This window comes from Micropterus salmoides, unplaced genomic scaffold (genome assembly GCF_014851395.1).
Source record: "Micropterus salmoides isolate LMB-PRFRI ecotype aquatic unplaced genomic scaffold, ASM1485139v1 Ms_hic_scaffold_13, whole genome shotgun sequence".
Taxonomy (NCBI): Eukaryota; Metazoa; Chordata; class Actinopteri; order Centrarchiformes; family Centrarchidae; genus Micropterus; species Micropterus salmoides.
In genome coordinates, this window is record NW_024040374.1 from 19350448 (window position 1) to 19365267 (window position 14820).

General features: G+C 40.7%; 1 protein-coding gene across 1 annotated transcript; it reads right to left on the reverse strand.

Annotated features, from left to right (window-relative positions):
* Positions 1-181: 181 nt before the first annotated feature.
* On the reverse strand, positions 182-14605 carry mier2 (mesoderm induction early response 1, family member 2). The gene is given in 13 exon segments (XM_038716012.1): positions 182-1841; positions 1843-2267; positions 3683-3822; positions 4371-4501; positions 4648-4742; positions 6786-6867; positions 7102-7253; positions 7467-7536; positions 9321-9400; positions 11765-11876; positions 11984-12097; positions 13026-13191; positions 14423-14605. Coding segments are annotated over 12 exon segments (1671 nt in total). The 5' UTR covers positions 13137-13191; positions 14423-14605; the 3' UTR covers positions 182-1682.
* Positions 14606-14820: the final 215 nt, after the last annotated feature.

Consider the following 14820-nt stretch of genomic DNA (forward strand, 5'->3'; position numbering starts at 1 on the left):
CCGTTATTATCATTAGACTAAAAAAAGAGAAAAAATATTTTTCCATTTGTAAACTTTTCCAACTTTCCTCTTAACATTCCACATGTGTATATTCACAGTAGTTTCCCAGCTTATATGACACTGCTAATCTCACAAAGAAGTTCAGGTGCTGCATCTTTTAAAATAAATACAAAGCAATGCATTTTAATATTTCGCCCATGTTCATTTTAATTGTTTCCTTTTACAAAATATAATAATTATAAACAAACATAACAGAAGCAGTACAATATATAAATTGCTAAAAATGAAAGTAAAAATAAAGAATTAACAAAAGGCAGTGATTCAGCGCCTTTTCCTGTCTTCATGGTCTTGTCCTTAACCTCCCTCATGTAAACAGTCAAAACAAAAACATTGATCTGGAACTGGCTGGGCTTTTAACAGAGATTACAGGAAGTGCTTCCATTTACAGACAGAAACAAGGAATAAATAGGACAACAGATGGAAGGAAGAACGTGGGGCTGAATCCTTTTCTTCCCTCCAATTACCTCTTTAGAGACAGTATGACTAAAATATACTGACACATAAAAGAAATTACCACATATGTATGAAGGAATACACAAAATCGGTACATTATTTTATGAAAAGACTAAAAATGTATGCAATTGTTCATAGTAAGAGGCATCTTAACGTTCACCCATTTATTCTGGGGTACATCATTTTAAATAATCAAGAAATATTCACTGCAATCACACATATGATTACAATAAATACATGATTCTCATTCATTTGAAGATTAAATTAAACAGGTTTTCTCAATCTTGAACTGGAAGAACCCTTTGATATATGAAACTGTATGTTTGAACTACATAATAATACCTGCGCTGATTCATTTAAAGCATAAAGTTTGTTATTCTCAAAAGGAATCTGACAGTTTGACAACTTGATGGGGCCATGGGAATGGGACAAACAGGCATTTAATTGTACTAAATATCCAACATGTTAAAAACTGTGACCAGAAATGATGACAAAGCACTGCACCTTTATAAATTTCTGCGTAAATCTTGAAAAACAAGGATGAAAAGTCCCACAAAAGCAAAACTAAAACCTTCCAAATAATGTGCTCCCTTCGCAGACTGTGCTCAAATCTCAACCTTCGAAAACGTTATTTAGTTTCAGCATATTTTAACAAAATTCTTAAGACAGGTGGAGTGGAGGAGGCTGTGCAAATAAAACAGATGCAGTCAGTGGAACTAAAAAGGGGTGAGCCAATCACAGAGGGTGCATTCTGTATTTTTGAAGGGACAGATTTTACTGTGGTACTCTCCAGAGACAGACCTCAAAAGGCTGCAGCGGCAAAAGTGTTGAGCAACATGCTTAATAAAACACGATTGGCTCTTGCTGGAAGAAGCTGGGAGAACTCGGCAGTCAAACATTTCCATTCTGATCTGTTTTTAGAAAGAAAATGGGACTGCTAGCCACATGTTTCTGGTTTGTTTACATGGTGGTCACAACAACTCTCATCACCGGCAAGTATGTATTAATTATAGTGAATCAATAGCATTGCCCTGGTGCAGGTTGTGGTAACAAACACCTAAAAGTGGTGATTAACACGCATCACTCTACAATGGATAGAGAGTTCAAGTGTCTCCGTTTAAAACAAGGGTTCAGACAGACTGGTTGCAGGTCCATCCTTTTCCACAAAGTTAGGTAAATGCACTTTTTGTCCTGATTTCCTCAAGCCCGGTGGAAATACCAAAACAGATCAAAGATCTCGACACAGGGCAAACCATGGAGACTACCACTAAGTTCTGATTTTCCCATGTCCCTTCACTGTGTGAGAGAGCGGGGATGCTGGACGGGAGATGGGTGCAGAAGACTGCCAAATGCCTGGAAGTGTGACGGGAGGACAGCAGATGAGGGAGGTGAAGCAGACGGAGACAGGCTAAATTCCACCTGCAGCCCATGGGGGGAGCCGGTCCCACCGCCCGCTGTACCACAGTCAGGGCTCTCGGATACAAAAGGTCCACCACACATGTGTAGCTGGTAGAAGCAGGAGCCTGGGAGGTGATGGTCATCATGGCAAAACGGAGGGCTCCCGTCAGCCCACTGGCAGCTCTGGGAGGAGGGCTGGGACTGGAGCTGAACTGGAGCTGAGGGACAACTTTGACAATTGCCTGAGCCAGGATCCCGCAGGTCGTCCACGGGCGAGAGAGAGAAGGGAAAGCCAAACAGCTGCTGAGGACATCCGTTACCACCCAGGTCTGACAGCCCCATCATCAGCTCCCCACCTGCACAGAGTTCATAGGATGACAGATCAACAAAATGTCTGTAACTTCAGTCATGTAATATATGCTTTATTTGTTCTAATAATGTTCAAATACTCTAAGTATGTTCCAATTAATAGTATTACAGTATTTACAGCTGCTTCAAAAGTATTTATTACCATTATGATAATAAGAAAACACTAAAATGGAGATTCAATAGAAAAGTTGCACCATCTTGAAAAATACCAATGATTTTAATTTTACGGTTAAATATATTGTTTTAAATTTAATTTTCCATTTTGATACAACAGCATTACACTTTGAGTAGATGTGATGGTACATATCAAATGCACTTAAATGAATTTTAAATACATGCAAAAGTCAAGAGGGCAATGGCTGAATAAATTCTGATATGACTCAATATTTTCAACATTATCTGTAAAAGATTTGCTACATTTATTGAATTGCCAGAGGCAAGCCCTGTACCTTTTGGCTCTAATTAGAATTTGATTATCTACCACAGGCAAGCTAATGAGATTTGTTCCCAATCACCACATCATTCACATTCTCTGAATCTGTCTTCTTGCCTTCTTTACCTGCAGGCCCAGCCTGCTTTCTGTGGTCTGTCTGGACCGAGATCATGGCTTTAAGAGAAAGCGGGGAGTTCGTCTGCGCCGGGGACGGCCCTCCTCCTCTGGATTACCATGTCAACAGATGTGCATGCATACACATTCAGACATAGACATGCATAAGTGCACGCACAAATACAACAAAACAAGACACACAAGAAGCGAGAAAATAGTGGGGAAAACAAAAGGAGTTGAGACAAAATGATTCACAAGATAATGAATGTGATGTCAAAGTAAAAGGCGCACCATATAATCAAAATGAAACATTTACTAGACAAAAACTAAATCCTTAGAATTACATGTAAAACATGATGGATAGCAGAAAATTATGTAACTTGGAAAATATGTCTGACATGGTGTGTAAATGGTTTATATACAGAAAGATGGGTGAAGGCACAAAGCTCTTTCTGATTTCAGCTTTACTGGAAACCAAACTAAATCCACTGTGTGTGGGTTTGTTTTACTATATGTACTGCCAAATGGTAGAGCTAAGTGCTCTATGAGCAGCTTCCACTTCAAAGAAACTCCAATTAAATGAGTGGAAACTCATTTAATTGGAGTTTCTTACTAAGTTCTTACTAAGTTTCTTACTCTTACTAAGCTTTGACTGTACATGTGCTTCTTTTACAAGCAGTTCTGTCTTTCTGTAAACATGTGATAACAGGAATAATATTTCAGAGCATTTCGGCTACAACCCTTGCTTCATTGCACATTATGTTGGTCATCTATAAGACAGCACATTTACTCTACTGTAGAGACAGTTTGAGCCACCACATGAGGTGCTTGTAAGAGAATATGTCTAAGTTTTACCTTGCTTGTCCAGGTCCAGGCTCGACTGTGGTGGTAACGGGGACTCCAGCTGCCCAGTGCCCATGGAGCTGTGAGACAAGCCTGAAGAATTGTTACTTCCCTCTAGCTCCCCAACCTCCCCGTCCTGGTCTCCATCCTCCCTGCAACACACAATGCAACCACTGTTAGTGTAATACGGTGTGCATCAACAGTGAAAAGCTGGACTGGGTGGCAGAACTTCAAGTATCAAGACACAATATCAGAGTAAACACACAAAGAGCAGAAGAATTACACACCCTTGTGAAAGAAACAAGCATTACTCTCTGCACCTGATTTCTCCATATAATTACGCAGGTTGTTTTACTATAGATGTTTATTGTATTGAGTTAAAATCCATTTCTGAGCTTTTTGCTGCTCTCCCAATACCAGGGAGGGGAATGGAAACTGATTTTGGTGATCACCACAAGTACATAAGAGACAGAATAGAACATATGAACACCCCGTCCCCGTATTTTGGGCTCTTTTATGAAGTCAAGTGCTGGTTACAGATTATACAATGAGAATAAGTCAGGAATATTGCCCATCTCTTCACACCCCGTCAGTAGCCACATTGCAGGGCTTTTAATATCTGCCATGGCCACACACACACACACACACACACACATACAGTTTGACTATGAATCTTGTCATGTGTTCCAGTAATACTCACATGCTCCCTGATTGCAGGTTGTATTTCCTGCGGCTGAGCCTGGTGGCCTGCTGGGTAAAGTACTCGTGACGGTCGGACTTCTTCCACATGTAGTAATACTCCACACACTCCCCAACCGAGCGTGTTCGTACCTGAGGAGGAGGAAAACATTGTTTTCAACAAGATGTCCCATCAAATATTCAAATGACTACATCAGCTAGGTCAGTCAGGTTTGGACACCACACTTCAGGAAAGATTCAACTTAAAAATGTCAACATCTTGTCTTCTGAGCTCTCACCTTATTAGCCTGAATGAGGTGGAAGTTTTTCCCGTAAACTCGATAGCCATGCTCAAAGTTCCTACACTCCTCCTCACTCCAGGCACACAGCTCTTCTAAAGAAAGGGAAAAGCGGCAGGAGTATTTTAGCACTATTTTTTTTTTTTAAGAATTTTTATTAAATGCAATGCAATCATTGCGTTGTGCTGTAGATTATCACAAGGCAGGGCTTTGAGATCGCCACTCAATGTCCGGTTTTGAACTGTATTTGTCCTGACAAAGCCACTTACATAAAAAGCGGGACAGGGTGTAGCAAAAGCTATCATGTAAGTAAGTATATATGGCCAGGGCTCTGTTCAATCCAACAAATAGAAGTCTTAGACTTGGAGCCTCACTGCTTAATAGGAGGCCATGAGGTCACATTAGTGAACTGCTCCTCCTCTGCAGTGCTTCAGTCAGCAGTTGGCATTGCATTTTGTACCATATTTTTCAGTATCCTCCAGCAGAAATGCTTTCTTAAGGCTCAAAAATACAAAGTTTAAACACATCCGATTACTGTGTTCTGCACTTAATTGAATTCAATGATTGACTTGAGGCTCCCAAATTAGTCTACATTCTCCTCTTTTACTTATTCCACCCACATTTCTAGTTTCCTACAAGCCGTGGAAGGGGTGCGTTGGAGACCTGCAACTGCAAATTTAGTTACTTTTTTTTTTTTTAAACATGTCACTTTAAGGAAGTTGTTATCCTTTTTCCAAGAAGATTATATTCTCATCCTATAGTTTGTCATCATTACATTGCTCAGCTCAGGCCTTGGATGAAAAGTGCCTGTCTTCATATGAAACAGCATTCACTGACTGAAATTTGAGTAGAACCGCTAGTTTACTAGCTTTTGCCTAAATGTCCGTCTCTGATCTTCTGTCATGCAGCTCTGGTCAACAACTTCTCCTTGCCGTTTTTGTTACAGAAAATTGAGGAGATGTGCAAAGTGGCCAAGGGCAGGATGTGGATATATATTAAATAACTAAATGCAAAGTGAATAAACAGAAGAAAAACTTAAATCAAATCAATATTTGGTGTGACCACCCTGCGCCTTCAAAACAGCATAAATTCTTCTAGGTACAGTTGCACATAGTTTGTTCTTCTTTACGCTGAAGATAGTTCTTAATGACACTTGCAGTGTGTTTGGGGTCGTCATGCTGCAGAATAAATGTGGGGCCAATCCAACGCCTGCCTGATGGCCAGATGAATAAGTATCTGCCTGTACTTCTCAGCACTGAAGAGACGATTAATTCTGATCAAATCCCCAACTCCATTTGCAGAAATGCAGCTCCAAACATACAAGGAACCACCAAAGTCAAATTTTGACTCATCAGTCCAGAGCAGCAGCTGCACATTTTTCTGCACCTCAGGTCTTGTGTTTTTTGCATTGTTGAGTCGTTTCTATGTTAGAGGTATTGCTTTTTGGCAGCAAGTCTTCTATGATGGCCACTTCTGACCAGACCTCTCCGGACAGTAGATGGGTGTGCCAGGGTCCCACTGGTTTCTGCAGCTCTGAGCTGGTGGCACTACTGGACATCTTTTGATTGTCAAGGGAAGTAAGCATGATGTGTTTTTCATCTGCTGCGACCACTGCGACTACGGTCCTCAGCGTTGCCCGTTTCTTTGTGCTTCTTCAAAAGAGCTTGGATGGCACATCTGGAGACCCCTGTCTGCCTTGAAATGTCTGCCTAGGAGAGACCTTGCTGATGCAGTATAATTATGTCTTGTTGCTGTGCTTAGTCTTACCATGGTGTATCACTTGACAGTAAACTGTCTTCAACAACCTCACCTTGTTAGGTTAGCTTGCTGTTCCTCACCCAGCTGTATTCCTCTACGCAGCTGTTTCTGTTTCAGTTAATGATGGTGTTTCAACCTACATATTGAATTAACATGTCTATTTCTGAAAGCATTCTTACTTTACAGCATTTTTTCCCCACCAACAGACTTATGTGCATTACTGTATCCTGAATGCAATAATGTTGTTTGACAGAGGGATAACTTTAAGTTTGCTGGCTGTTGCTTTATCAGTCATGATTCGTCATGATATACGGTCATGATTTTGCGTTTATTACAAATATGTGTAATTACAGGTTGTAAAAAGTACTGTAGGTTTTTACCACTGAACACTTTCACATTGAAGCGTAATCGTCTCAGTGCTTCTTCTGCATTGAAGTTGCATTTCACTAGTTCATACAGTGCCTGCGGATCAAGAGAAAAAGGGAGGAGGATGAGCCAAAAGGGTTAGACTATTACAAAGAGAAACAATGACTGCAAAACTTGACCTCTATATTTACACTGAGAATACAGTATTATGTTTACTCTTTTGCATTTGATCCTGTGTATTTTTTTGCAAAGTCCTCCAAAAATTAGATAGTCAGCTTATTTCATTTAAACCCCACATTGTCTTTGGGATGCAATTTAAAGTTCCTGTACCTGTTCGTTGTCTTGGACAGTGTCGCCTTGTGTCTGCATACATGCTGTTCCCTCCTGGCCACGTGGTTTCTGTGCATACAGCAAGAACTCTTCCACTTCCTGCAACGGCAGAACACCTGGCCTCCACAGCAACTGGTCCTCACTGCTGTAAGCTAGAGGAACAAAGAAAGGCAGAGAAAGAAGATGAGGAGTTTGGAAGCGGAGGAGCAAGAGAAAACTGATTAAGAGGCAGAAAAAGATATGGTGATGGTAGACAGATTTTATTTGTCTTTTTTACCTCCAAAAGGGAGTCAAAATTCTATACACCTAAAATAGTTTGCTGGCTTGGAAGATTTCATACAAAATCTATCTTTGCAGTTGCTTACCTCTCTCCTGGTTGGTATATGGACCGAGTGGAGGTATTTTTGCCTGGTACATAGAACCAACCATGATCTCCTGAGAATGAAACCAAAGCCAAAGTCGTTTATAGCTCTGAAATGTGTCATATATACTAACAAAAGCTGACATGTTGTCGAAGTCTTTGATGTGTGGTAGGATCTCAGGTCCAAAATGATACACTACTTTGGTTTTCAAACCGGTCTACATATGGCTTTGACTGGTATGTCCCAGGGGTTAGTTTGGGTTAGGTTCAGTTGTTCCAGCAGAGTGGTCATAGAAATTTCATATCGTACAAACCAACAGTATATGTTTTATGCCCAATGCCAAAGGTCAGTACCAACACAGGGAGATGTGTGATGTAGGAAAAGATGTGTAGAGCTCTTGAAGTGCTCAAAACATCCAATTGAATCAAATGTACAGAGCCCGAACAATTCACTTAAAAGACTTCTACTGTCTTTTGAAAGGTTCTTGGTAAGATTTTCTCTCCCATAAAGAAATGGAAAAACTCAAACATACTATACAATATGTCGAATCAGGGATGTGATTTTCCCGGATTTCTCGACCTGAAAATATGACCCACGTGAATCATGCAGATCTGAAAAAAAAAAAAATAAATAATAATAATATTAATTCGACAGGAGCTGCCCGAGTGAAATGGAGAGGATTTGAGGGCATCTACAGGCTGATACTTTCCAAGCATCAACAAGGATGTTTGTTTGCGTTCAGCTGTCCAATTCTACACTTGCGCAGTGTGTGCCCCAGTCGCTCACACGCATCAGTGTTCCGTAACCAGTTCGGCAGTAATAACATTACTTTTCACAGTAAAGAGTAGTATACGGGATTACTATTTCCAAAACAGTTATATTATTACTACAGTTACTATTCCAAGTAACGCTCCGTAACTGCTCTACTGAACGCACCATTCCTGATGGGGGGGGGTTGTCCTTTATGTTAAAGGTTTTGGCACGTTATAAATTAATTTCGTATTAAAACGCCTTTACATATAAACCCCGTCACAAACATTTTATATGTACAGGCATTTTCAGACAGCTTGGATCCATAGGGTTGCTCTGCGCTTCTCAGAACTCAACAGACAAGCGCTCCGGGAGTCAACGCCAGGCGCTCTATGGGTGGTAACCATGGCTACGACTTCTGTGTAGCCTACTACTGGGCGCGTTACCGTGAAACTGTCGCAATGGTACTCGTCCCACGCACACACCCGCTATCAGAGTTGAAGTGTCTTGAAGTTTTTCCAACAGTTTATCAATAGACAGAGATCTGGCTGTTTGATCAGAGTTTCTTGAATAATATAACTGTTTCTTTAACAGTTAGGCCACCAGATCTTAAACAGGCAACGACCTTTGCTTTTGTCTCTTATTCATGAAAAATAATCTATTAACTTCAACTTCTAATTTGAAAGTTAATAGTTATATTATTTAGTTATAGACTCAATAATTTCATGTTGCACATTTAGCTGTTGAAGGTTGGGGGGGAAATTATATATTTATATATATTTTATTCAAATTTGTTATTCTCATGGTTGATGTTATATCTTTATTATAGAGAGGTGGCGATGGGGCAATGGATTAGACACTTGTCTTTGATTCCCACTGCGACATAAGTTATTGTCACAGGTCCTGCTTTACCATCCATATGATGTACTAGAGCCGCCTCCAGTTTGATCGTGGAGCGGGGGGGGGGGGTCTCAGTATATTTTCCTGCTTTGTTGTCCTTTGCCAATCACATGCCTGCTAATATACTTAAACTGAGTCAAAGTCAACTTGTGTCTGTTTCATAAAAGGTCCAGCAATCGTGATGCGTTATTGCCCTCAGTGGCCCACCTTGTGTTCTTCATTGGAGGGAACAGAGGCATCGTCGGACTCCTCATCTGAAGAGCAGACTAGTGGGTCTTTGTCTCCACCTGAGAGACAAAATAAATCAGAGAGGAGGAACAGGCGATCACTTCGAAGACTGTACAAGTACTGCATGTCAAAAGATTTTTGTCAAAACTCATGATAATGGCCCTGTTTCAGAAAGTGGGTTTAGTGAAAACTCTGAGTAAGTTGAGCCCGAGATAAGGGAAATTCTGGGTTTTCGGTTTCAGAGAGATCAGATAAACTCTAGATCTGTAACCCCGGCAACGCTGTGAACCTAACCTCCTCAGGAGGAGGTTTACTTCAACTAACGCTGACTCTCTGACTCCTCCCCTCCTGCGGAGCTTGAAGCGGCTGTCTGACATTTCCTCATTCAGACTGTCTATATCAAAGCACATATTGGAACAGTTACGTCTTTAGAAACATCGAAATTACGGTAAAATAGGCTGTTAGTTTTTTATTTTTTTTTACCCAAACATGATCTTGAACATGACGCTTTCATGATCAATCATTGATGTATGGACAGAGAGTTATCTTTGGACATCGTAAATTTATCCTCAGCACAGAATAAAATCTATAAACTACACTGTCCTTTATAACACAGAGACTCTGTGGACATTAAGGCAAAAAAAACTTACTGTGCGCTACAGTGCTGCAGTTTAAAGTAATCTGTACAAAACTGATCAATACACAGTAGCCTAACCTTTCATACTGTAGTCGCACAGATTGAACATTCCTATCGTAGTTATCAGCTGGATATGATGTGAATATTTCTGAGTGAGGATGACTGTGGTGCAGCTGAAACAAATAGTTTAAAAGTGAGTTTTTCATTATCTGCTGATAGTCTGAATGTGTTTTGACAGCATTTCATAAAATACGAAATGCGCAAGATTTTATTAATGTAACATAGACGTCTAAAACTTCAGTGAGTTTGAACCTAGACACATTTTACATTACAAAAAATCATAAATAGACCTACTGAGTCGGACTGTCACTTTACAATCACAGCTCCATGAGTATACTAAACTATGTCTAATCTGTTCGATTAATATTTTCATCTTCAGTTATTGCCACCGGCATTTAGTCCCATCAGGTTCCAGGTGAATAAACAAGTCTGTAGCTATTTAAAATGAATAACAGGCTGTAGGAGAATTACAGCACTTTATCATTCATTAAGGAAATTCCAGTTTGGTAAATGATGAATGAGCAACGCTGTATAAAATGTAATGTTGTTAACGTAGGCTATCGATCCTCCACTCCTACGTTTTAGAGCCAATCATGGTCTGCGTTGGCAGCATTCATATTTCTAGCTCCAGCCGATTAAAATGGAGGCTCTGCCTTTATTTACCCGTTGCCATGGTGAATCGTAGTATCGGAGCTCCATTGATGATGGCTTTTTTTTATCCCCACGCACGCGCTTCAATCAGGCTCAAAATACTCAGAGTTGACTGAACTTATTCTGATCGGCCTTTCTGAAACGGAAAACTCGGAGGTTGACAGCTCAGAGTTCGTCAACCCAGAGTTCAGGTTTACACTCAAGAGTTTGTTGAACCTGCTTTCTGAGACAGGGCCAATATCTTAAACTTTCTTCTTTCTGCTGACAAATCACACAAACATTTCTGAAACTTCATATTTGTTCAGTTTTTTGTTTATAATTAATTATTCAACAACTAAAGCCTAAAAATTTAGTTTAAAAATTTTTTCAAAAATACATTTTTCAAGTGAAATCCACCCAAGAAAACAATCGGTACATAATAAAAATAAGAATGCAATATATCTGAGTATAAAGCACAATTGAAGATCAAGTTGTCAACAGAGAAGAAAACATAATAAGAGGAACATGTTCTTCCTCTCTTTTACCTTTAGTGAAACAATGCGTTCAGTTAATCTCTCCTGGATACATAAGATATAAATACAGCATGCATGCCGTATATTCAGTTTTCATGGTATTTTATGGACTCACTATGCACAAATACTGTCACGGTTCAAATACACTTGCAGCGGAAGGCTGGCTGAATATATTTAAACTCCTTCAGTTTACAAATGTTCAGAATCTTTCATATGGAGAGGGACACATAAATACATGCCGTTTCATGTAATTCCCTGACATTATAAACTCTGGCATGTCGTGTTAATGAAACATACTGCCTAGCTGTAAGTTATAAGCTGCGGTCTCAGCAAAAGCACTGATCTTAAATTGAACAATGAGGAAATATCACTCCAAAAAGCAAGTGTTGCAGGATTGTCCTTTCTTTCAGTACAACTACCGTTTACACAGTTTCATCAGAAAAAGGCCCTGAGTGCGCATGTAGGTTTAAGGCTGTTCCATCATTTTCAAACATTTCTTTTGCAAGGAGATCATTTTAAATGTCATATAGTCATGTGTAAATGTACGTCTTTGTGTGCTTTACCTTGGAGGCGGCGGAGTAGATCGGAGGTATTTGAAGTGACTGAGGGGGTGAGATCATCAGCTGACGATTCTTCTTCCTCTTCCCCAGGAAAAAGATCCTCAGTTATCTGATCCTGTACAACACACAAAGAACAATAGAACAGCATAGTATGGAAAAGCACACAACAGAATGAACTTATAACATTTCATAAATCAACATCTCCATGTTCTTCTATCTCACCTTGTCCAGTGTCATGTCTGGCAGTCTGGCAGCCATGTGACAGGTCTCCTTCTCTGGATCTGACACTGCGTAGCCGTACAGTGCCAGCAGCTCCTCCAAAGGAAGCTCGCTGGCCTACAAAAAGAGAGTTACAGAGGGAGACAGCGACAGGTGGAGGGAGATGAGTGGGTTACTTTCACATTTCTTGAAAATAACATCCTCTACAGATCTGTAAGTTCAATGACCTCAAGGAAACTCTTGGCATTTTTGCCTCCTTGCCCAAAATATCTTCATACTGTACCTCAACAATACATTAATGGACAAGGGACAAATGCTGTCAGGATATCTCTGCACAGTAGGACCCAGAAAGGTCAGTCAGAGTTGAGGAGTTGATGCAAATGTGTAAATCAACAGTAGTGTGTTTTATACCATTTATTTTTCAGAGTTTGCCAAGATGAAAAGGAAGGTATATTTCTTTGCCTTTGCCTTTTATGACAATGGGCACAGGTCGGTGTATAAAGAAAAACTGTCATCTGTATCTGCTGCTGCAGATTAGACAATGTTTTGTTTGCACATTACTCTACCTAAGTGCTAAATAGAAAGGAAAGACAGTGACAGTATGAGGATTGTTGAGCTGTTTTTGTGCGTGTAAGTGCAGCTCCTGTCAACAGGTCTCATATGGGCTGTGACACAGAGCTGTCTAACTGTTACAGACTAGATGATCTGTCAGGTGGCTGTGGAAATGAGGTTTTCTGTCTGCCATCTCCAGACGAATTTGCATGAAAACAAGGCCATTTATATCTGTTTGGAGTGCTGTATCAGTTTGTAACCAAATACAGTTTCTGCTGTCAGTTACATAAGGCGATGAATGATTTTGTCCTTTGATTGACTTATTAAATCCTGTGTTAGTCACATAATAAATATGCAGAAGCAGAAATATCCAATAATAAGACTATGGATATGTAAGTGATGCGGTAAGGTTCCCATAATCAAAGAAAAATATTTTGTTGAGAACACTGTGGCTTCATACAGCAACTAACACAGACAATGAACTTGACCGTACTGTGTGGGACTGCGTTGCCATCTTTATGGGCCGAAAGTTCTCCTCCAACTCCTCTAAGGCCTGTTGAGACATCTGCTTCTCCTGCTGAGGGCCTTCATCACAGTACCTCATCCACTCTCCACTAGTCCACGACCTCCACGCTCATCTTCAGGAGCTTTTTACACACCTACACACACAAACATGCAGTATTATTAGGACAAACATTCATAGCCATGTAAAGCAGCATGGGGATGGGATTACAACATGGCAGCACATTCCTCTGTGCATCCATGGCGCATGTGCACACGCGTACACACAGACACAACATAAGAGCTCAAATAGTGGCTGATCCTGCCTCATCCCATTACAGAACAGCTAACTCCTTACTTTTAAACTGCCCCTTTTAATTTATGAGGCCTGCTGTAGGGACAAAAGTATCATTCAAGGGTCATAATCTGGATAATCTGTGACAATTGCAACTTTACTATAATCTTACTTTATAGATTTCTATAAAATATCAGACACTGCTCTGCGGGAATTGTTTTGCTGTGTAATATAGCTGTTAAAATAACAGACACTAGTTTTACATTTGAGGGGGCAGCACATTTTCCTACCGTGTTTTCCAGTAGCCTTTGGGCTCAAAGAATGAAGTGAAAGTGGGACATATGTCTATATGTCTATGATAAAGGCATGCAAGTTAAGGCCACTTGAGAATTTACAAAGTCAAAAAACCCCGGGCAGTAGGACAAACTATAGGAGGCTGTACACAATCCCACCCCAGTTCACAGAGTGCCACCACTGAATGAATTAGATTATACCTCTAGCGACACCATTCCTGGGCAAATAAGTTGTACAAGTCCAGTAGAAACCTAAATATTCATGTGGCGTGCCTCTCCCAACCCATCGGGCGCTGTCTGTCTGACCAGGGGCGCTTTCCTGTGACTTGGTGCTGAACGTCTCTTCCTCTCTCCGGCTCAGTACGAGTGGCACAAGGAAATAACTAGTTCACAATATTTCCGAAAGAGACGGAGGAGTTTACCGCGGCCGAGTCATGACATCTCTCCCAACTTTTTCACTCAATCCACTTCGTCGCCGCGGAGCACCTGAAAATAGTTCAGCACCACTGTGTTAACGTTAAATCCCACCGGGCTGCCTATTGTTTGTACGGCTTTAGTATCAAGGCAGAGGGAATGGCTCTTTAAAGCCAAGAACGCGGAGAGAGGCGATACGCTGGAGAGGTTCTCCATTTCTTCCCTCGCTTTCCATTAAAATGCCCCCGTAGCCCCCATTCACCCGGCGTTCACCGGCCGGCGAAATCGTCAACAGTCTTGTGTACCGTACGGAGTGACACAAGTCTTAAATTCGGTTCGGTTTCTCTGTGATTTGGGTCTTTACATTCCTCGTTTTCGCTCACTTACCTCCGCCATTCCGTTTCTGCGCGAGCTGAGTATTGCCCGGATGTTGTCGGTCTGCTCCTCTGTACAGCTCCGTTTATTGCCGCAACGATTCAGCAACAGCGACTGTGCTACAGTTAGGTGCAGAGTTATATTGACTTTTTCCAAGTAATTTAGTTATTTTTGTCTCGCTTGACAGCTGGCATTTGAGAATTTCCCCATAGTTTTTCACAAGTACCCGCCCACTTTCGGTATCAATTTTAAAATTATGCTTTTAGTGGAATAGTCTATAGGCCTAGAACTTGTTAAAAAAAAACATATGTTTAAATCGCCTAACTTTAAAGTAAAACTCTAAGCTTGAGGTCGTTTCCTTTTTAATAGGCTATAAACATTGCCCTCTGACTCCCGTGTTGCCCTTCTGC